The sequence below is a fragment of the Drosophila virilis genome, chromosome X, assembly GCF_030788295.1.
Source record: "Drosophila virilis strain 15010-1051.87 chromosome X, Dvir_AGI_RSII-ME, whole genome shotgun sequence".
Taxonomy (NCBI): Eukaryota; Metazoa; Arthropoda; class Insecta; order Diptera; family Drosophilidae; genus Drosophila; species Drosophila virilis.
In genome coordinates, this window is record NC_091543.1 from 6,203,591 (window position 1) to 6,226,642 (window position 23,052).

The window sequence follows — 23,052 nt, forward strand, 5'->3', positions numbered from 1 at the left end:
AAAGTTGACTCACCCAGCTTTGTGGCCAGCTTCTGGTCGTCGCGCATGGAGTGACTGGAGGATGCCTGCGAGATGCCGCTGGACTCGGTGCTGTGCATGAGGAGATTGTTGATTTCGGCTTGGTTGGCGCGCAGGCGTCGTCGCAGCTTGGGCATGTCGAAGGGCAGGTCGCCCAGGTCAACGGAGGTGGCGCTGCCCGAGGTGCAGGCGGCCTCCTGCTGCAGCGTTTTGCGGCGTCGCAGCTTGGGCATATCGAAGGGCAAATCGCGCAGCTCCTGCGGCAACGCGGACGCGCCAGCAGCGCCGACGCCGCCGGCGGCAGCTGCTGCAGCGCCTGCAGCGGAGGCGCCTGTGACTGCGCCCGCTGCCGCCGACGAAGAGGTGTCCGCGGCGCTGCCATTGCCCAGCTGCAGCTTGGGCAGCGTCAGTCGCTGCGTCAGCGCCAGCGTCGCTGGCTTGCCGTCCTCGCGCGAGTGCAGCGAGATGCCGCTGTCGGAGCCGAGCAGCTCGTCGGCCAAATGCAGCAGCGCCTTATTCGGCGGCGCTGCGGCGCGTTGACTGCGCTGCTTTGCCAGCAGCTGGACAGGCGCAGGAGCAGGGCCAGAAGCTGACGCATCTGCTGTCTTGCCGGACTCCTCTTGCTGCTGCTGCTGCTGCTGCTGCTGTGACTGCTCGGAGGCGCCGCTGGCCGAGGCCGGCTCTTGCGAGGACTTGTCCGATATGGGGCTGAGTATGTGCAGCTTCGAGTGCAGCAGCAGAGGCGGCCGCAGCGGATAGGCGACACTCGAGCTGGCGCTGGCGCTGGCGCTGCCGCTGCCGCTGCCGCTCTCCGAGCTGTGCGAACTGAGCGAACTCGAGTGGCGCGACTCGGAGCTGGAGGTGCTGCGATTGCCCTCGCTGGTGCTGCTGCGCAGCGACTCCATGCTGCCGCCGCTGGACGAGGTGGCGATGCTCTCCGTCGAGCTGTAATTGTGGCCGGCGCCGCGCCTGGACGGCGGCTGCGGCTGTCCGTGTTGCTGTTGCTGCTGCTGCTGTTGATGATGATGCTGATGCTGATGGCGCTGCTGATGGGTCTGGGCGCTGCGTCGTAGCTCGAGGACTCGACCCGATTCCAGGACAAAGCTGCGTGGACGACGCGCCGCCACCGCCGCCGCGGAAACGGACGCCGAGGCGGATGCTGAGACCGAGGCTGAGACCGAAACTGAGGCTGAGGCGGAAACGGAAGCCGCAGCCGAATTGGAATTCGAGTTGGTTGAGGGCGGATTCACGTAGGCGCTGTCTGAGGTGAGACTGTTGTCGTTGCTGCTGGCGCACAGCTGCAACTGTTGCTGCTGGCGCAGTGCCGACTGGAGCGGCAGGCGCAGATCCCGCAGTCGCGGATGCGCCGGCTGCGCTGCCGGTAAATTGGGCGCGCTCCTAATGCTGTTCATGTAGCGCTCGTGCTTGCCGGGAAACTTGATGGGCAGCGGCGCGGTGGACGGCGGCGAGGGCGTGTATCCGCGAGCGGGCAACTGTTGCGAGGAAGCGGCAATTGCTGTCGATTGCAACTGCAACTGTTGCTGCTGCTGCTGCTGCTGCTGCTGCTGCTGCTGCTGTTGTTGATTCTGGTTCTGCTGATCCGAGCTGAGCTGCAGCTGGCTGAGCTCCGCCTGTACCTGCAGCACCACCTGACAGTGCCCATCCTCGGGCGAATCCTGCTGCTGCTGCAACTGTTGCTGTTGCTGCTGCTGCTGCTGCTGCTGCTTTGGCTGCTGCTGCTCCTGCAGCGCTTGATTCTTGCTATTCTTGGCGCGTTTGCATTCGAGTCGCGATTTGCTGAGACTTGGCTTAGACAACGGCGGCGTCAACTCGTTCCCGTTCCCGTTGCCGTTCAGCTGCAGCAGCACCGAGTGGTTGGTGATGCGATCCACTTCGTCCAGGTCATCATCCGATTTGGCTATTTTGCAATCGAAGGCCGTCTCGTAGATTTGTCGCCGTCGACTGGCCATGTTGTCAGAGTCGTACTCCCCCTCCCCCTCCTCCTCCTCCTCCTCCTCCTCCTGATCCTGATCCTGATCCTGCTCCTGCTGCTCCCCTTCCCTTTCCTCCTGCTGCTGCTCGTCTAGCGCAGCTGAGTCGCTGCAATTGGTGGCTGGATCTGTGTTCGCTTTGTTGTGATTGGCGGGCGCACATTCGATGCACTCGTGCACGCCATGCGGATGCACATAGAAGATGCTGCGTGGCCGAAAGTATTCTTCGAGCTCGTCAAGCTCATCGGCGGCGAGGCCAATGTGGCCTTGACTATTGTTGCCGGGCGTCGGTATGCAGGCTCCGCACACGGCTGCTGGGCCCAGCAGGCGGTGCGGCGGCATCGACCCGCAACTCGGTTCGCAGGCCAAGTCCGTTGGGCAGCTCTTCAATAGCTCCCCCTCGCCGGCGTCGCAGTGCTGCAGCTGCAGCTGCAGCTCCCCCTCGCCGCTGCCGATGGGCAACTGTTGGCTACGCGGCTGGACGTTGCACGTCTTGCGGACCAGCGCCAAGGCCCGGGCGTGCCACTCGCGTCGCTTGAGGCACTCGCTGCAGTCGGACTCCTCCGAGGTGCTTGTGCTCGGCGTCTCGCAGCGTATGATCCGCACGCCCTCCTCCGTGAAGCTATACCGTTTCGGTGTCGACTGTTCGTTTAAACCGATCTCCTCAAGCTCGTTGGCTTCGTTCTCGTTCTCCTCCTGCTCGTGCTCGTGCTCGTGCTCCGGTTGCTGCTGCTGTTCCTCGTTGTCTTCGTTGTTCTGCTCCTGCTGCGGCGCATCCAAGCTGCTGCTCTTGCGATACCCACCCAGCAGCTGGGCCTGTGTCTGCTGCGGCGGCTCACTGGCCGTCGACTGGCGGCACTTTTGCTTCGCCTCGCGGTCGAGCGTCTGCCTGCTGTCCGGCTCCCTGTCCTTGGCCTCCGGCGGCTTGTCCCGGCTCTTCAGCAGATCCGAGTAGTAGTAGGGCGACGGCTGACGTTTGCTGTACTCCGTCTGCGCAACGGTCAATTTGCGTGGACTGCGCTGCAGCTGCGCCGGCAGCGGTCGCACCAGATCATCCGATATGCTATCCGGCGAATTGAGTAGAGCTCCTGCCTGACCTGCTGCTGCTGCTGCTGCTGCCGGAAGTTGTGGCGCGGCACGCTCTACTTCCTCGTCTATGTCCGCCTCCTCGTCAGAGGATTTGGGCGCCGAGGAGTCTGAAAGGCAAAAATACGAGTTGATTAAATCTGTGCATATCATTTCCCACCAACAACTTCTTCCCTGGGATTAACTTTTGCTATCCAACAGCCCAGCTGATTATTCGTTAATCTGCATGAAACTCATGGGCATACAAATATTAAATGAAGATCTCTGTAACTTTCTCATATGAAGAGCAGACAGATCTCCGATCGGAACGGTTTGAGTATATTTTAGCCATGTCTGCCCAGCTGTATCTTGGAAACTATATACTTAGCCAGATCTATCCTAGCCTATCCCAATTTCCATAAGGGAAAATGGAATTTTAAGAGTTTCATGCACCAAACTTTTAGTGTAGCTTCTCGTATGGCTTATACAGATTCAAAATAATTTATTTTTTTGGTTTCAACTCCCTTTTTTCATACACAACTGACAACAATCGTATCCCAAAAGCTAACTTCTAGCGCCTTGATATACTCTCACTAAAGAATACATTTTCCTTAGATAGCATGGAAAGAAGGTTAGAGTAAGCGCAGCAAGTGTTTATATGTATTATCTAGACTTTCTGGTTAAATGCCAAGGGAAGATGTACAAACTGTCAAGAACAATTTAGCCAGCTGCCAGTCTGAGGTTTTTGTTTATAATTACAAGGAATTACAGGCAAGTGCACGCTAGAAATCCGCACAGCTTGTCCGCAGTTAATTGAGTCGCCAGGCAAATGAGCCAAAGGCCAGGTCGCAGCACTCCTTGCCAGCTGGTGTGCCCATCCTTCGAGTTACTTTTGGCGCGTCTCTGTCGCAGTCTATTAGGCGCTTGGCTGCCCGGCAATGCGTTTCTCCTTTTCTCTCTCTCCCATTCTCTCTCTCCCACTCAGTCGAATGGCTGCCAGTTGCCATTTAACGCCTGGCTGATCCCTGCAGCCGCAGTTCGAGCTGTGCGCCAAGTGCGTCTAATTGCCACTAGCTCGTAATGTTAATGCCACCACCCCCACCCCCCCTTTACCACACGCGCAGCTAACATAACTACGCCCCTGTCTGGCCAGCTGCTGTTGCTGTTATTTAGCTATAGCTAGATATCTATTTATTTAGATTTTTTGCATTTTTGGGTTGCCGTCGCCTGGAAGTCAGCACTGTTATGTAAACAACATTTGTTTAGCTGCTATTTATTTATTTTTTTTTTTGGCCTTATTGAAGCTAACAACAGCATCTAGCTTGATTTTTATCCAATGCTAACGGTTATTCGCCATGTTTTCAGTGAAGTTTCCACAAGGGAAAAGCAGTTGGAAGCCAATTTGCACCGGTAAAGTAAAATTATGCCTTCACCAACTTCTCCGAACAGCTTTTTTGCATTATTTATATTCATTTGAGCATTTAGCATTTCAGTTTTTTAGACAACTAGCATTGTTCAATTAGTCAGTCAGTCAGTCAATCAGTCTGTCAGTCACAGCATTTGTTTAAAACCCGCTGCCCAAAAGTATGCACTACTTTTCTTTTCTATTTTACTTCATATTGCTCGCTCATTAGCAACATGTTGCTAGCTGCTGCTGCTGCTGCTGTTGCTGCTGCTGTTGCTCACCTGAATTATAATGGCTGCTGCGCTTGTCCTTCTTGTGATTACCGTTATTGTTATTGTATGTGGAATGGCGTTGCAGCAAATGCTGTTGCTGTTGCTGCTGCTGCTGCAGCAATTGCTGCTGATGTCCGCGCGGCGTTGGCAACGTTTGCAGATGCTGCTGCTGTTGCTGTTGCTGCTGTCGCTGCTTGTGCGGCGGCGCCGAACGGCGTTTGGCCTTCTTGTGGTAGACCTTCTTGTGCTGGGTGTGGTGGCGTGTATCCTTCGGATCGGAATAGCCCTCGATGAGCTTGACGGACGCCTGCTTGATGTTGCTGTTGGGCAGCGGCGGATGTTGCAATGTCGCGCGCTGCTGCTGTTGCGTCTGCTGCTGCGGTGCGGCTGGCAAAGTGTTGTTGTTGTGCGCGTGCAACTGCTGCTGCTGCTGTTGTTGCTGCTGTTGCTGTAGCTGGTTGCTGTTGTTGCAGCTGTTGCTGCTGCTGTTGTTGTTGTTGCTGTTGCTGCCCAAAATAGCTGCTGCTGCTGCCGCTGCTGCTGCTGCCGCTGCTGCTGCCGCTGCTGCTGCTGCCGCTGCAGTCGCCGCTTGACTGGGCAATGTCGCCAAAGGGGCAGGCGGCGGCGGCACTGCTGCTGCTGCTGCTGCTGTCGATTGCTGCTGCTGCTGTTGCTGCTGCTGCTGCGACGCTTGTTGGGCTTCGTTAAATGGCAGCTGTGGAAGAGGAAATGCAAAAAGCGAATGAGATAACGTTTTGTATTTTCTTTCTCTCGCTCTTTTTTTTTTTTTTTTTTTGTTTTTTTGTGTGTTGTTGTTGCTGTGGCAATTGCAATGTGGTTGCGACTAATTTGATTTGCGTTTCAATTCCAATTTGTCGGCGTTTAATTAAAATTTGTGCGTGCGTCATGTGGGCGATGGCCAGGGGGCGTGACCTGTGGTATGCCTCGGCACGTGTGTGTCTGTGTGCGTGTGTGTGTGTGTGTGTGAGTGTTACGGTGCCAACTCGTTAAGCGCTTTTAGGTTTTCCTCCACCACAAAGAGACTGGGTTTGCCTAGCATAATGTCGCCCAACTTCCCACATTGCAAACTAGTTGCTTTTCATAGTGAACTTGCACTGATTTTTCAGTGGTTAAGCATATTACGTAGCATTACATCTCCATAAATTGCCAGTTACACACACGACTATTGGATAAATTGCATAAACAGAGCTCTGAGAATTGCTTAGAAGAACTCTCTGTTGCAAATATGGCAACACATTTTAATCTTGTTGTCCAACACTGAAAATACGGGTACAAAAACTAATTTGATCCAAAATGCTCATGTATTTTCATATTTGTTAAAGATAATAAATAAAAACTGACACACACATTTTTAAAACTTTCCAGCTATGGTTAGGTAAAACTTTTTCTGCAAGAAATTTGAAAAAGATTTGGTCCAAAGCATATTCCATTTAGGGAAGCGTTCGTTCAGTAAGAGTTTAGATTGTAGATAAAGCAAGTCGAAAATAAAACTCTGAGCTATTTTGAATAAAAACTTGAGTTTTTTGTTCCCTTATGAAATATATTATGTATTGCTTTGTTATAATTACAGATTTGTGTTTCTCATATTAATGTTAATATTTGTATATAAATTGACATTAATTCGTATTCCTAGCCAATCAATGTACGGACTTGAGACCCTGATGCAAGGCCATCAGCCAGCCATCATTCAATTATATTTTTATTAATTTGCTCCATCTGTCAATCTCTGCTGGACACAGCTACATAATGCAGAAGTCATGTTCCCTGAGCTCGGCACCTTCCGCCTCCGCCCAGAGTTCCGATCCATTTAGTTCCGTTCACTATCGTTCAGTTCCGTTCGGTTCGGTTCGGTTTGGTTCGGTGCAGCTGCCGTTGTCCATCTTCCAATTGAGGAGCTTTGCAAGGACAGCGTCCGACACACGATGACAAATAGCTGCACATTACATAGCTGGAACAGCAGGTCGCACAACAACAACAACGACGGCAACAACTGACATTAACGTGTCCCTAATGTGCACACATTATGGGCGGCCAGATTCGCCTCTTTCGAGAGTGTGCCGGGGCAGGGGGCAGGGATGGAGGCGTGCAGACGAAGGGGGGGCGCTGCTCGTAAATATGCGCATTATTGTTAAACATAAATTTGCGCTGCAAGGCGAGTGTTACGGGTGGGGGGGGGATGTGGCACGTTGCATGCGGAAATTGATGCCATAACAACAGCATAGGGGGTGGTGTTGGGAGGGGAGGCTTACGCTAAGCACTGTTGGCTATTGTTGCCGGACTTGAAATTGAAAGGAATTTTTAATTGAAACTCATAAATTAAGCGTCAACTGCTGCTGCTTATCGACTGAACGAGGCACACACACAGACACTCGCACAACCAATACAGTGCTAAATAAAATACGATATGCACCTCGCCTCTTCCCCCCACCACACACTCCTCACTTGCTTCTAGCAGCGGCATTGTTTGAGCTCAGGTTGCCAGCACTGCTGAGAGCTCAACTCAATTCAAAACTCATAAATGCAAAGCCAATATAAATACACACACACACACACACACACACACCCACACACACCGTCTAACAAATGGCATATTGATATTGGGGTTGATCTTCCATCCGTAAGTGCTTTTTATTTAGCGGTGAGCAAGTTTTCGGTGCCATCTAAAAATTTCAGCGACAACTTTTTAAATTTTAGCAAATTTGACTTGTAGAAAGAGAATATTTGAAGACTGTTAATATTTTGATTAAAAATCCCTAATAACTATTCCTTTTTTAAATATTCCAGTATTCGCATTTGTCTTATCTTAAATGGAGATTTTGATGTTTTACAACACTTTCCACAAACAAAAACTTAAATGAAGCTGAACCTCAAAAATCGGATTATTTAAAGATCAGTTTTTAAGAAGAAAAAGAATAAGAAGGAGAAGCAAAAATTCAAGTTCTTTGCGATAGTTTATTTTATTCTTTCTCTTCAGCCCGTTGCCATCTCTAGTTCTTTGGCTCTGAGGCTGGGGCTGGGGTTGGGGGCTTTGAATTGAAATCTTTGCTCGCATATTGTGCACACATATTGCTCTTTAAATATTTGCCCTTGATTATCGGCATACGGGGATTTTATACACACAACTCGATTGGCCCTGCCCACAAAAATGTGTATACCAATCAATCGAGGGCGGGGGAAGCGCGCCTGAATTGGTGCGGGAAATCGGCACGGCAGAGGAGTTTGGTTGGGGAGAATAGGCAGGGTGGAGGGGGGGTGGGTGGCAGGCTAGACAAACTACAATCAAAATGGTTAGACGAATGTCTAACGGTCGTTGTTCCTGTGCTGCTTCACCTTCTTCTTCTACTTCTTGTGCACATTGCGGGCGTTGTTGTTGTTGGCGTTGTTGTTGTTGTTGCCGCAGCAACGTGATTTTTATGTGCACGTTAATGAAAACGTTGCCAGATAATGTTGCGGCTGATGATAATGTTTGATGATAATGATGTTCATGATGATGATGACGATGTTGATTTGAAAGCAAAACCAAAGAGCTTCCTAGCTCTCCTGTTGTTGCTGTTATTGTTTTTTTTCCTTCCATTTTTAAACGTTGCGCAGGACAAAATTCGCAATTCCTGTCTGTTTTATCCCGACCATGCACTCCATTCACACTCCCTCCCACCCACTCCTGCTCCTTCTATCTCTAGCTGTGTGTCTCCTTGTCCATGTCTGCCTAATGCTTATGACGAGTGTGTGCACTTGCTCGGCATCGGGTATCATAACTTTGTTGTTATGCGGCAACCGTTTCCCCAAAGTCTGAACTCGTCAAACTTTTGATAGAAATACGAAACTTGCCCGGGAGCGGCAAAAGAGTTGGCAACAAGGGATTTTTAAATAAAAATACTTAGAAAAAAAAAAAAAACATTTTAAACTTGCTCTTAAATCGCATAAAATTGACTAATTTTATATTCTTTGGCATATTTCATACACTCGGCAACTGGAAGAGCAGGCGCTAGCAAATTTCGTATGCAGATTCTTCGGAGAGTCACAAAAACTTCTTGAAGTAAGAATGCCTGCCTCTAACATTTTTTATTTTATTTTAGTTTCTGACAAATTACTTTTTAGTCTAGAGTTTCAACAAATTTCAAATATAATGTTTGCCTGTATATGCAAAATTATGTTTCATTCTGAAAGTGTTGCATATCTGAACTTTGTTCTGTGACAACATATTTTAGTTGAATTATACATTGATTATAATCAACATATATTTTTTTATATAATTATAATTTTAAGCGCAAGAAATCAATGCAAGTGTATATAAACCAAGAAAGCAAGCTAATTTATAATATATACTCTATACACAGCTCAGACATGTTTAACATTTGACTAATCGATACAGACGCTGCTCTATGTCCTTTCAGTAGTAATAGGAAATAAACTTGAAGTTGTAGGAATTATGGGGAAAGTATTTATTCAGGTGAGAAGCTGATCGAGTTTAGATTTTGGGCCAGTCGATTAATATTACAACACATTCTCTACTAAGCTCAGTTAATAAACTAGCTCTAGCTAAGAAAACTTGTATAAAAATTAATTTGCGAGTTCAGTTCTGTGAGGAAAGGAGAAATATGCCAAATATTGTTGCCGGCTCAAATTAGGAATGAGATCTTAAGACCTGTAAAAAACTGCCGCACCAAGTTCTCTTCCATAATACAGTTCTACTCGCAATTTGGACAAACAAACAAATGTAGGGTATACACAATTCGTTGTTGTTGCTACAATTTGTTATTTTACTTTTTGATTTCAGTTGTTTTATGCCATTCTAGTTTCTAAGCCAGACAAAGCGACGTATGAGTAATATGTGACGTTGTCAGCAGCAACAACAGCAGCAACAACAATGGCATTCGCAGCCAAGTTATTGAAATAAACAAAAAGGCCACAACAGCAACACACGTATACGTACACACACACACACTTGCACACACACACACACACACACACACATTCGCACACACGTGGCTTTTGTTGTGTGCTGTGTTGATTTCGCTGAGTTATCGCTGATATTACTCCATGGAGAGTAATAGAAGAGCTGAAACAGCAGCTCGCTAAACAGACGACAACTCTTACCAAGTGCACTTCACAGTGCAGCCCCAGACAGGGGCTAGGGGGCAGGGGTAGGGGGGTTGGGTGATAATAGAGAGGGGGAGGCGGTTCCCAACGTTTTCATATCGAAAAATGTCGCGCGCGTTGCCATTAAAACGTGAGTTGCCGCCAAAAAAAAAAAAAAACAAGATGAAAACAACGCCAACAAACAGGAAAAACAGAGCCAGCATTTATATGGCACTCACACACACTCACACACACACACACACACACAGCTAGCCTGCAGCTTTTATATGTGGACACGCGTCACGGCTGTTTACGCAAAACAAAAGTAAAGATAAAATTACATTAATAACAGAGGGCCACAGCAGTAAAAGCACATCAAAAGAGAGAGCAGGAGAGAGGGAGAGCGAGCGATATGGAGGGCAGTTATTTGAGCAGCAGCAGGCAGCCAAAGGACATGAAATCCAGCTAAAGAGGCGCTAAACGTTAACGCTTTGGGCCATTGGCTGGGCTCAAAGCCAGTGCAGCCTAGGGGCGTGCGGCCCGAGGGTAACAGGTTGGCTAGTAAAAGGCGCAGGCACTCAAAAAAAAATATTTGGAAAGGCGGTCTATTGAGCGAATATCGACTTGGTGGCGTGGTTAAGAGCAGTTGTGCGCACAAAAGTCCACTTCGAGCTGTCTAACAGATGCATTCGAACATGTGGATACTTAAAGCGAACAAGTGAGTATTCGTGTGAGTGCATGAATGCATATGAGTAACAGTGCTGTTCACGAATTACTTGGGTATTCAAACTACGTCAATGTGCAGCATAAAAGAGCAGCAGCCAGTGAAACGTTTACGTATAATCAATAAGACACGTGACAATAATAAGCGTAGGTCAGTGGGTAGTCAGTAATATATTTACGAATGCGACACCAAGAAGAATTGATAGAATACCTTTATCCAAGCAAGCAAAAGTATAATAAGCAGACAGTCAAACGTTTACGAAAGCAGAGAGAGAGAGAGAGAGACAGGAAAATAGAGAAAGAGAGAGGAAAGCAGAGCATGTAGCCAGTGAAACGTTTATGCATATATCATAGGACACACGATAGTACCAAGAGTAGGTCAGTAATATATTCAAGAATGCGGCATTAACAGGAATTGCGAAAGTTATACGCTGGAAACAATTGCAGGTAGGCAATAAAATATTTACGAAAGCAGCAAGAGAGACATAGATAAAAGCAGAGCGAAGCAGCCAGTAAAACTTATATAAATGCAAATGCAAACAGAAATCGACGTGTGAAGAGGAATACATAATGGAATACAAATGAAAATGAAAATCGTAAGGCAGTGAAACGTTTGCGAACACAATGCAAAGCAGAATTGGATAACGAATGATTTTGATCGCAGCGACCGTTCGTTAATACTATGACCATTTCATTCGCCTTCCACTCATTATTCACAGCCATTCGTTAGTCACAGTAAGTTAGAGTAATCAACAATGAATATTTGTGAGCATTGCTCGGCGCTGAGTAGCGCCGCAATCTGCAAGCCAATGAAAACATTTACTGCGCAATTGCGTGCCACATTCACAACACACACTCACACTCACACTCACACTCATGCACTCATGCACTCACACTCAAACACTCACACACTCGTTGGGGCCGCTTGCGGCTAAACAAATTTCAATAAAAAGAAATTCAAGTGGCAGGCAGCATTTTTTATGCGCCTCCATGCGGGGCGCAGCAGTCGCTTTCGCTTTCGCTTTCACTTTACGACCAATATGCAAAAGGACAATACCAACAGCAGCCAGGATAACAACAATGCCAACTACAACAGCAACAACAACAACAAGATGAGGGAAAACAATATAGGAAAAAATATATTTCGTATGGGGCCATAAAAACAGAAATTCCAAACTCCGCCCCGAAACGTAACATTTTTTCTGCGGACTCACTAGATAACGGGCCGAGATTTTTTGGCGCGGGGCAGCATCGCCATTTGATTTGTGGCAACATTTGCTGCAGGCTCCGAAACATGCCCCCAACCGACCCTCCTTTCCCCTTTCCCTGCGCATTGCCCTTGCCCTTGCCTCGGGCTGTTTTTGTTTTCATAATACTTAGTATCTATGGCTTTGGCTGAGGCCAGTTTCAGCTTTTTTATGGCTGACCACCCGCTGGACAACGGCTGTGGGCAGGGAGGGGGGTTGGCATTGCTGTCTTCTTTTTTTTTTTTGTTTTATTTTTTGCAATATTTAGCCAATAGACTTGTGCATTGTTTGAGCGCCGCTTTGTTTCGTGCCGGTTAAATAATCAAAAGGCTGGCAAATATGGGAGAAAATGAGGAAAATGCTTTTCATGCTTTTCATTAGCGCATTGCTGATGCGCCTGACGTTGTCCTCCCCTGCCTCCTTCGTCTCGCCATCGTCATCGTCATCGTCATCGTCGTTGTTGTTGTCGTTGGTGCGTGCAGTTTATCAATTAGCTGCCGGAGGGCAGTTAATTGCTTTTTACCAATGCAAGCCACGCCGGCTCCAGCCCCAGGTCCACCCTCAGCTCCAGTCGCAGCTTCAGCTCCAGCCCCAACTGCTGCACAGTCTGTCCATAGGCAAGATTTATCCACAGCAAAGCTTTAATGCTGCCCATTTGCAGGCTTGCATAAATTTTACAGCAAGTTCACGAACTAATTCATTTTTGGCTTTGCTTTAAAGTCTTACAACTGATAATTATATATATATTTTGTTTAGCTTTAGCAACCACTCTTGACTACCTTTAAAGTCTAATAATTAATTGAAATACATTCAGAGCTGTCAACTTGGAGATATTAATAGGAGAAGCAACTACCAGATATTAACAATTGTTGCAGTTTATAACGAAAACGGTGCGTTCTTCTTAAAAGGTGTTTACTGTATTTGAAAAATTTTGATTATATAGCAGTTATTTATAACATCTAAAAGATATGGGTATAGACCTCGCTTTGCCTTAAGCAAGCAAATTCGTTTGTTTTGCTTCGTGAACTTGTTCGCATTTGCTGTGATATTCTAGTTTGTATGTTTGTACTTCGAATTATGAATTTAATATATTTACAAGGAAATAACATTTTTTATATAAGGCAAACAGTCATAGCTTTCCAGAAAGCTACTTTAGTTAGGTTCGCAAACTGGCTCTCAGATCTTTTAGAACTCAAGCTTTGATATTGGTTCTTTTAAATGTCGCACGTGAAATGATTATGTTTTTGTCGAAGTTTTGTTCATTTGCTTAAGTTTGCGAACTGGTTCCTAGACGTTTTTGAAGTCAAGCTGCGATACTGGATCGTTAAAAAATCGTACTCAAGTAAGTTTGTATTTGGGCCAAGCTTTCTAAAAAGTTCATTTGATTCGGTTTAAGAACTTCTTAAGATATCTTGAACTTCTTCTTTAGTTTTTAGTTCTTGTTTTTATACCAAAAGTTCAACAACTCGCGCTAGGAACAATTAACAGTCATTTTGACGTAGCGTTCTGCTTACGGAACTAGTTCATAATTCAATTGTACTTACAAATTCAGTTTGTGGACTTGGCGCTATCCAATGCTCCGGATTCGTTGGTATTGCCTCGGCCAGGCAGGGATCGAAACTGGACGGTCGTTTCTTAACAAAGTCTACAGGCAGGCTGTAATCATCACAGATGGCAATCTGAAAGCAGAGAGAATAAGAGAGAGAGAGAGTGAGACAGGCACAGCGAGTGGAAGCCTTTACGCAATTTGTATGCTAAAAATAACATTTTCAAGTTGAGCCAAAGAACACGACGCGTGCACCCACGCCAAGAGGCCACAGCTGTGCTTACACACACACACACACACATACAAATGCACACACCTAGGCTTGTTAAGGTAGAGAAAGCAAGAGAGAGAGCAAGAGAGAGACAGAAAGAGGGAGAACGAGTGATGCTGCGTCATCAAAAGTGTTGAAACACAATGGCTAAATTACAGTTACAATTAAAAATGGCGACGTCGTCTTTGAAAACGCCTCGAGATTCTTTTGTCAAGTGCACCGTCGACCAGGTGGGCAGCCGCGGGGCGTGCCACTGCCCACCAACACATCAACAGCAACAACAACAATTAACGTTAAGTGTGTGGAAATAAAACTGCATGAGAAGAGCGGGCCAGGGCGGAAAGGGGTGTGGCCCAAGGGAAAGGGCCGTCCACTCAACCGATAATTATTTTAATGATAACGATAAAAGACTTGAAAAAGGAACAATCACATCTAAAATCACATCTACATATGTATCTGTATCTGTATCTGTATCTGTATCTGTATCTGTATCTGTATCTGTATCTGTATCTGTATCTGTATCTGTATCTGTATCTGTATCTGTATCTGTATCTGTATCTGTATCTGTATCTGTATCTGTATCTGTATCTGTATCTGTATCTGTATCTGTATCTGTATCTGTATCTGTATCTGTATCTGTATCTGTATCTGTATCTGTATCTGTATCTGTATCTGTATCTGTATCTGTATCTGTATCTGTATCTGTATCTGTATCTGTATCTGTATCTGTATCTGTATCTGTATCTGTATCTGTATCTGTATCTACCAGCGATTTCTGCTAGATGTGACATGAGCAGGTTTCAGTTGTAGCTACCTCAAAGTACAATTGCAGGCGATAAAGTTGACGACAATTGCGGCAATACCATTCCATGCCGGAGCCGAAGCCGGAGCTGGAGCTAGAGCCGGAGCCGGAGCTGGCGAAATTGTTGGCAAAGTTGTTGGCGCTGTTGCGCCGTAACTCACGCGCCAGTTCCCGTGGGACAGCCGCGCAGGTGGCGTGATAGGGCCAGGCACAGGGACCGGCGCACACCACGTAATCCTCACCGGCGGTAAAATCAATCCAGCAGCGACGACAGAACATGCTGCTAATAATTTTGTTCACTTGCACAGACGTCGACGAAGACGTCTCACGGGGCAAACACTTAAGAAAATTACTAAAACAAAAAAAAAAATGTAAAAATAAAATTTGCCAAAGCTACTCGAAAGGCGTAAAAAGGCAGCAGCCAAGGAGCTCAGGTGTTGACAGGTGAACGGGCAGCGCGGCACTAAGCTTACAACTAGCACAAAGTGCGGCATCCAAGCGGGCTTTCCATTTCAGCTATGCGTTAAAGTTTTCCTTTGCCATACAAGTAAATGTGCGGAGGCTGTTGTGGAGGTAGCAGCAGCTTCTGCTGCTGCTGCTGCTGCTGCTGCTGTGGCCTTTGGGGCATTACTTTGAAATTGAAAGGGCCAATCATAGTGAATAAAGGCAGTTGGTTAGTGTGCATAATATGCCACCTCACCCTCGCAGCCGCACTCAACTTGCCACTTGCTGCTGCAGCTGGCAAACTGTGCGCGCCCCCCATGAACTATGCAGCAGATCCGAAGGATATGCAGGATAAACATAGCGAGCAAAATGTTTAGATTGAGGTAGGCGAAAATTATGCTCAGCTCAGAGCTAAATATAGCGAGCAAATGCAGCAAAAGATGCGGGAGGAAAAAAAAACCGAGATCTCAAGAAAAGTCAACTAGGAAAACTGAAAAAAGCGAGAAGCTGCAGGGGAAAGCGGCTGAAAAATCCCACAAATTGTGAAAGGATAAAATGCCTTAATTCACAGATATTAAATATTTTTTCTAAAAGATAAATTACAAAAATTTGTATTTCATATAAGGGAAGCATACCATAATAATATTTAAAGAAAATTGGTATTCCGAATTTAAAAGTGACATAAATTAATGCAAAAGTCAAATCATGGCCTAAGTTCTGCGCAGAATGCAGTTCAGTGAAGTATCCCAAATCGGAATATACTATACTATAGAGAGTCTATATACTTGGTTTTTGTATACACAATATATAGTATTATAGTCTATATATACTTAGTTTTTATCCAACATATATTTAAACCAATATAGCTCTGCACAGGGTTAGCTGCTCGTATATTTTCAAGTCAGCTTCGATTCGTTAAACGAAAGACAAGACACACAGTTGATGCTTAATAGAGGCCCGACCAGTTAAGTTCCAAGAAGAAAATATAATTAAAACTAATTACAGAGCATTTGCGACGTCCTGTCGATTGCCCCGACAAGCCCGATGAGTCACCGTTGATTCGTTGGGGCAGCTACTCATTGGCCTGGCCGTGGCAGCTGCTCTGATTGCCAAGTTGTTGGCGTCTCTCTAGTTGGCTTTGATGAGCGGCCATAAAAAATGCATAGCCAAAGCAGCCAGCAGAAGCCTTGGCGGCCTGGCTTGGCACGTGTCCACAATAGTCTGCCCCCCTCCCACCACACACTCCAGCACACCTGACATCCCGTGCAGCTAAGTAAAATGCCCAACTCGTTGGCCTCAGCGTCTGCTCGAGTAAATATCATAAATTTTAAAGGCGGCGTTAATGCGGCTCGTTTCAGTTTCTGAGTTTCTGAGTTTCTGTGTCTGAGCTTGCCAGCAGCACCTGCAGTTGCTGCTGCCCCCGCATGTGGCACGCTATGTTGCAGCCTTGATGCTGGCCAGCCAAACAACTGGCGCATAACCGCAGGCACTTTGGCAGCGCGCCCAGGATCCGGCATCAGAGCCACACAAAAGACACAGAATGCAACGTTCGTTCGACTCACCGTTTGTGGCAATGTGGCTGTGTGCCACACTCTGTGGCCACATGTTGCCACATCGCATTGCTTTGACACAGTTTGTGTGTTCGTTCGCCCGGCTATCGGGCCAGCAAATATAAATTGGCTATCCCCCGCCCCGCCCCTCTCTCTCTCACTCTCTCTCTCTTTCTGCCTTCGTACCACTCTTTCTTCCCATTTCTATTTCTGGACTGGCTTTCCACGCTTGCTTTGTGGCATATTGCGCTGATTGCAGCATCAACTGGCAGAATCCTAACAAGAGTTTAGATTTGTGTGTGTGTGTGTGTTTCTGTGTTTGCGCGTGTACAGTTGGAAGAATTGAATTCCGAGAATTAAGGAATGCAATTTAAAAGTCTATTTTTAGATACCGCCTGCAATGTCAAACACAATTCTGACTGCTTAAGTTCAACACTTACTAAAGTCCAGCTACGCTCCATGAATTTAATTATGATAAACAGAGTTGCCAACTCGTTCAAAGCGCATCTTTCTTTGACACAAAGAGGCAACACTCTACAAACTTGGGCATTCTCACATAGCGTGGCAATAGTCCACGAATTCACGCATATTTCCCAAAAGCTATCTTCTTATCTTCAGCGTAGATTTTCCTGGTGGCTGTCAAAATTCGTTGAAATTGACATGAAGATTTTAACATTTATATATTTATAAGCGGCCTGTAAATTATTAAACATCAATATAAGCTATCATTGCTCAAGCATACTACAATAAGGAAGGCTTTTTAAAATCAAGCATGATATTTAGTTAACAAGCACTTTAGCAATGCATTGCAAATCTATCCTCATGTTAATGCCTGAATTTGTACATACAATGGTTGAAAGCTATTCCCAGCTCTAAAGCTAGAAGCCTATCTGCATATACGACACTCTGGCAGGGGCCTGGAACTTCAACATATTATATTAAATAACTTGGTGCATCTTCCAGTAAGCCTCACGCTGATTGAAAACTTAACGTTTGTAAATGGAAAAGTGAAGCTTTCGCTCGCCGAGCTTTGCCAATCAAACGCATTTTCCATTGTTATGGACTTTTCTTTTCTAGTGTTGCACTTGACAAGTTAACCCTTACCCGTGAGCTCGGGCAACCAACTAAACAAACACTGTCGCTTGACCTCGCTTGGCTATTTTTGTTGTTGTTGTTGTTGTTACTTCAGTTGTTCTCCTTGTTGTTGTTGCTGCTGTTGTTGTTGTTGTTGTTGTCATTGTTGTTGTTGTCACAGTTGCTGTCAAAGTCGCGCTCACTAATTGCAATTAGCAGGAGTCTGAAACACACCCAATACCAAGTTAACCCAGTAAACGCGACGCTCGACAGCTGCTCTGACCTTCTGTTGTTGCTGTGTTAAGCAATTGATTGATTGATTGATTGATTGATCGACTGTTTTAGCTGATTGATTAAGTGTGCCAGCGAGCAGACGCTTTCAATTATCAACAAAGCGCGTCTCCTCAGACCCAACTCCAGCTCGAGGATACGAGGAGGTGGCGGGTCGGGCCTTTCACGCTCAATTGATTTGTTTGCTCTGTGGTGCGATTACAGGTAAATTTCCGCCGTGCAGAAGCCGTCAATCGCTTTATGCCTTGTTTACTTAACTTAACTTATACCCGCTGTCACGCCCTCCCTTGGCATCCCATTTATGGGACGAACCCTTCATGGCCCGTTTGTTATTTAAACAACGTTGCAACTTTTTCATAGCTCGCATGTGCATTGTGCGCCTCGCAGTATGCTGCATATTTCGTTATAATTCTGCGCGCTTGTCAATATACCCCGTGAATATGACGAAGCGCAGGGAGGGTATGTTGGGCATGCGTTGGATTCCCAGACACTATTTGGGCTGTAAACTCGTCTACAGCTTAGTTATCTGGAAGAATATTTCTTTTCATATTAACTTAAATATCAGTTCAATTTTGATGCTCATTTCATATATTCCATATAAATTGCCTGTTATTCGATGGGGGCTTAGTTAGTGCAGGGCATACGCTTAGTCGTGCATAACCCATTACGCATATTTATGCCTGTTTTTGTTTGTTTTTTGTAATTTCTGCTGTACTTCAAGTGCAGGCCATTAAAAATGGCCGTCAATGAGACATTTGGGAGCATAAACTTTCAAGTGGTTGCAGTCGGGGGCCATACAGAAAAGTCAACGCGTCTGCGGGTTCGAGGTGCGGGGTTTGAGCTTTCGGCTTGGGTTTGGGTTTGGGTTTGGGTTTGGGGTTTTGAAGGGTGTCATCGTTTGGCATTTGGCTGACTGCTGACTGCTGACTGCTGACTGCTGATGTCGGCCTGTCGAGGCAGCGCTGGGCCGACGTCAGGTGGTCGGTCGTTTTGGGTGGCTGCACCCTGGGGTTGCGCCATAAATTTTAATTAAATATTTTTGGCATTGTGTGCGTGTGTGTGTGTGTTGTTTTTATTTTTGCGCGCTAGCACAGACAGCTAAATGTAGCGTAAGTCCTGTGCGTCAGAGATCAAGAGGATCCTCACGGCACCACTTGAATGTGCTCTGCACCACCTGACTTGGGCGCAAAAGTCGATAAATTTTCTTTGTCGCAACCACCATTCGTGTGCGGCCGGCCCTATCAAGTGTTACGACGCCTTGCCCGAGGGTGGTTGCACACACAGACAAACAAACAGAGAGGGGGCGGGGGGATATGGGGGGGGGGGGGGGGGGGGGAGACAGGCAGGGACGCATCTTCAGTGACTTTGGGTGCGGGTGACAGCCCTGGCGTGCCACATAAACTGTTTGCAATGCAACCAAATGTAAATTGTAAAATAAAAACAAAAAACAAGAAATTTAAAATGTGGGTGGTTGTGGGGTCAAACCGTAAAATAAATAAATTCATTTGTGGCCAGTGGCCAAGGCTGGACTCTGTTTTAAATACTCGCAATTGTACACATGTTGCCAAATGTTCTGCTCGTCTCCCTCTCTCTCTGTGTGTGTGTGTGTGTGTGTGTGTGTGTGCGGCACTTCCTGTTTGGCTACACGACATTCAACGCCTACCAGTGCACACACACACAGACACCCACACACATACACGCCCTTGCCCTCGCCACGCCGCACCCTTTTGCCACTACAGTTGAGCGCACATTGTGGAAATTGTTCTGCTTGTGGGAGCAGAAGTTGTGCGCCAAAGGGGCGGCGCAAGGTGGTGAGCGGGGGTGAGGTGTTGTATTTGTAGTTTTGTGAACTTTGCAGAAATGCAGTGACCGGAAAGTTGTAATATCCAATCGGCACTTTATTTGCAAGCCCCCCCTCCCTCCCTCCCTCCTCTTCCCAACCGAGTTGTTGCCACCAAATTGTTGGCGTCTGCTGCGGCTGGCAAAGGGTACGGCAAGAGGGGGGATGGGTGGGCAGTCATTTAAATGGGCATTACGTGGCTCTAAACCAAATCTATTGGCAGCTGCCAATGGTCAATAATTGAGACCCAACAAAAAGAAACCCATCGAGAGTCGAAAATCGCAAAACGTAAATCGCCGTAAATTGTCGACATTTTGCATTCGTATTTGTGTGATTATTCACATGAATATGAGTATGATTCATTTTTTGGCATTCATAGCAAACGAGCTGGGCAAACGGCATTTGTGCAACAAAATACAAATAAATTGAGTCAATTGTAATGCGAGCTATGGCTACATAACCTCACTTACTCATACATAACCTCACTTACACATACTTAACCTAACTTTTGTGTAAAAAGTTCGTTATATTCGCTTGAATGCTATAGAAGCTAATCTGGCTTTTGGGGCAACCTATTATAGAAGATATTATTAAAGGATATTATAGATTTCATATAAAAGTGTAATGCATAGAAAGAGACATCTCTGAACCCATAAAATATATGTATTCTTGATCAGCATCAACAGCCGAGTTGTTTTTACAACTCTCTCAGTTTTAAAGCTTTTGTCTGGAAACCTTGCAAAGGTCACCGTTTCTGTTGCAGGCAATACATATATGACACCCAGTCGGATCGGAGCACATATAAAGAAGGTTCTTGTATCGAATACTCTTCTGTTTAACAAATATATGTTGCTATGACGGCCATAACCATACATAACCTCACTTTTAAAGCTTCAATTGCTTTTAGAAGCTTAATCAAGCCAAATGTCGGCATAACCTCATTTCTGTAGTTGTTAACAATACCAATATAACCTCACTTTTGTCAAAAACCTGGTAGCATAAGCTCACTTCTGCATATTTATGAAGAACATAACGTAACCTCACTTTTGTCATAAGCAGACTAACATAACCTCACTTTTGAATGCCAATGAAATCTGTTTTCCGCACAATCAACTGCATCTCCCAAATTTCAATTTGCGCAACTTAACCACATTTCTACGTCTGACCAAACTATAAATTTCTAATCTGACAAACGAAACTAACTTCAATTTTTGTAACAGATATAACCTCAGTTGATGCAGTCAAAAATGTTGCAACTGGTTTATTTTCTCAAAGAAATTCCAAGGTGCCCTCTCTGCAGCACTTTGTGGCAAGTGGATAACTGGTCGAGTGTGTGTGTGTGTGTGTGTGTGTGTGCGTGTGTCACCACGAAGCCACAACCACGAAAACCATGCAGAACTACACACAACTACGCCCGCTCGCTTGAGTGTGAGGGCAGGGGCAGCATATGGGTCCAATTACTCAGCACATCCGGCGTTTCCTTCTAGCCCCGGTCGGGTGGAGAGTTCGCCCTCATCATCGGACGAGGAGCGCATCAACAAACACTTCACGCCTGACATTTGACAAGACGTTCGGTGGTGCTGGGCGTGTTTGGTGGGGGCTAAGGGCACAGGGTGTTGGTGGAATGACGTCTACAAAAATCCAAATGCGAAAAAATGGCAATAATATTTTTATGGGCATAAATAATACAGCACATGGGCAGGCGCTACGAAATAGGCGGGAGAAGATTTCTTTTCTTTCTTGTTTTTTTTTCTTTTTTTTTTTTGTTCACGCCATTTTCATGCGTCGCAAGCTTTGGGCTTCCCGCTGCGGGCAGGAGGAGAAGGGGAGTTGGCTAACCACACGCATTTAATGTTAGTAAAGTCGATTAAGCGTCCTTCGTCCATTGGCGGTTTCTTGGCTTTCAGACGAAAGCAGGCAATAGCATCTGCTAACCGGGAAGTGGGCGAGGCCTGGCCAGGCGGACGGCAGAACGGAGAGCGGCATTTCTTATGCCACCGAAAAACCGCTAAGCAAGGCCAATGCCACCCAGTGTAGGATGGAGGGGGGGGACGGTGGTGTCAAACTACAAACTTAAACAGCGACTTGCTGCTGGGTGCCATTAATGTTGTCCATGAGTCAGCTCTAAAGTGGGGTAAAAATTCCATGCGTTCACCCTCAGTCGTAGACGAAACCTTCGTCCAGCTCCGAGGCTCACCCTCAGTCTCAGTCTTGTGCGTATATCCTTGCCGTTGTCCTTTCGGTCTCATTATTAGTTGTGGGTGCAAAACAATTTTAAAAATTGCTTGCCAAGAAATTAAGCGCCACATTTTTATAGGGTAAGACTTAGGTCAAGTCTATGGCAAGTATGTAAAATGGAATATTAGTTAAAATTCCTAAGCCCTCCTTGCTTAGAACACTTTGGGAAATTATAGGAAGAAAATCCATTACCGAAGAATAATGCTTAACATGGATGGGTCTCATCAGACGTCCTACGTTCCTGAGAAACGACAAACGCAGCTCTCTCATATCAAGTAACTAGCGCTGAGAAGCTAAGTTAAGAATCACCGAGCAAGGCAATCCTATTTTATGAGAGTTTCATGAGAATCACATAGAAAGGCGACAAAAGGAAACAAACAAAACCGCAAAGTAAAAGCGCTAGGGTCCTATTTCGATTAAAATTTTGGCAAATTAGCGCGAAGAGGAAATTTCAAAATGATGCATCATACGGCCAAAATAAGCCCACGGCTTAATTTGCAGTCTAGAAATCAACCAAGGAAAATATTTACGGAATTTCATTTATAAATTTATACTCGAGGGGTTAAAACGATGCGCCTGCCTTTGAGGCAACAGCACATTGGGGGTTGGGCTGGAGGGTTGGCTGCTCGCTGGATTTTCTTGGCTACAAAACCAAACGCATAATGCTAAACAAATAAAAAAATATATTTAGATGTATATAAATATGTGGAAATGGAGAGCCCCCAGGATAGAAGGCGGCAACGAAGCATTACATTAACGCAAATAATCGCGTCGCATGTTGTCGATGCGGCTGATGTGTGGGCACGGGACATGACGCAGGGGTTAGGGGGAAGAGAGGTTCATGATGAGAATATGTGGGTGGATGTTCGCTGACAGGTGGTTTGGCAAATGATTTTGATGCCTATTCAAACTGACGAGCTGACATGAGACGACGGCTGAGCCGGCGCGATAAAGCCCCAGACACAGACACAGGCACAGGAACAGGCACAAAATCCAGACACACAGACACTCACACACACACATACACACAGACACAGACAAGTCGGCACTTGAGCCACCTTTGGAGACCCAAGCCCAGAGTAAAGCCCAAAGCAAACCCATGGCAACCCGTAGCTTAACCGAACCCAATCCTATCCAAAGCTACCACAAAAGGTAAATGTTTTTATTCTGCTGCC

The 23,052-nt window shown here is 46.2% G+C and overlaps 1 protein-coding gene across 4 annotated transcripts in view; it reads right to left on the reverse strand.

The window, feature by feature from the left end:
- Nucleotides 1–23,052, reverse strand: part of hwt (heavyweight) — a 72,562-nt gene that overhangs the window by 2,410 nt on the left and 47,100 nt on the right. For 3 of the 4 annotated variants that reach the window (XM_070211231.1, XM_070211233.1, XM_070211232.1), the window contains 3 exons: nucleotides 13,366–13,500; nucleotides 4,761–5,466; nucleotides 14–3,205 (listed from right to left, as the gene is read on the reverse strand). In XM_070211231.1, coding sequence (XP_070067332.1) covers nucleotides 14–3,205; nucleotides 4,761–5,466; nucleotides 13,366–13,500 — 4,033 coding nt within the window. Of the gene's footprint in view, nucleotides 1–13; nucleotides 3,206–4,760; nucleotides 5,467–13,365; nucleotides 13,501–14,452; nucleotides 14,752–23,052 lie in introns of those variants that run through there. The other variant, XM_070211234.1, reaches the window with a different exon arrangement.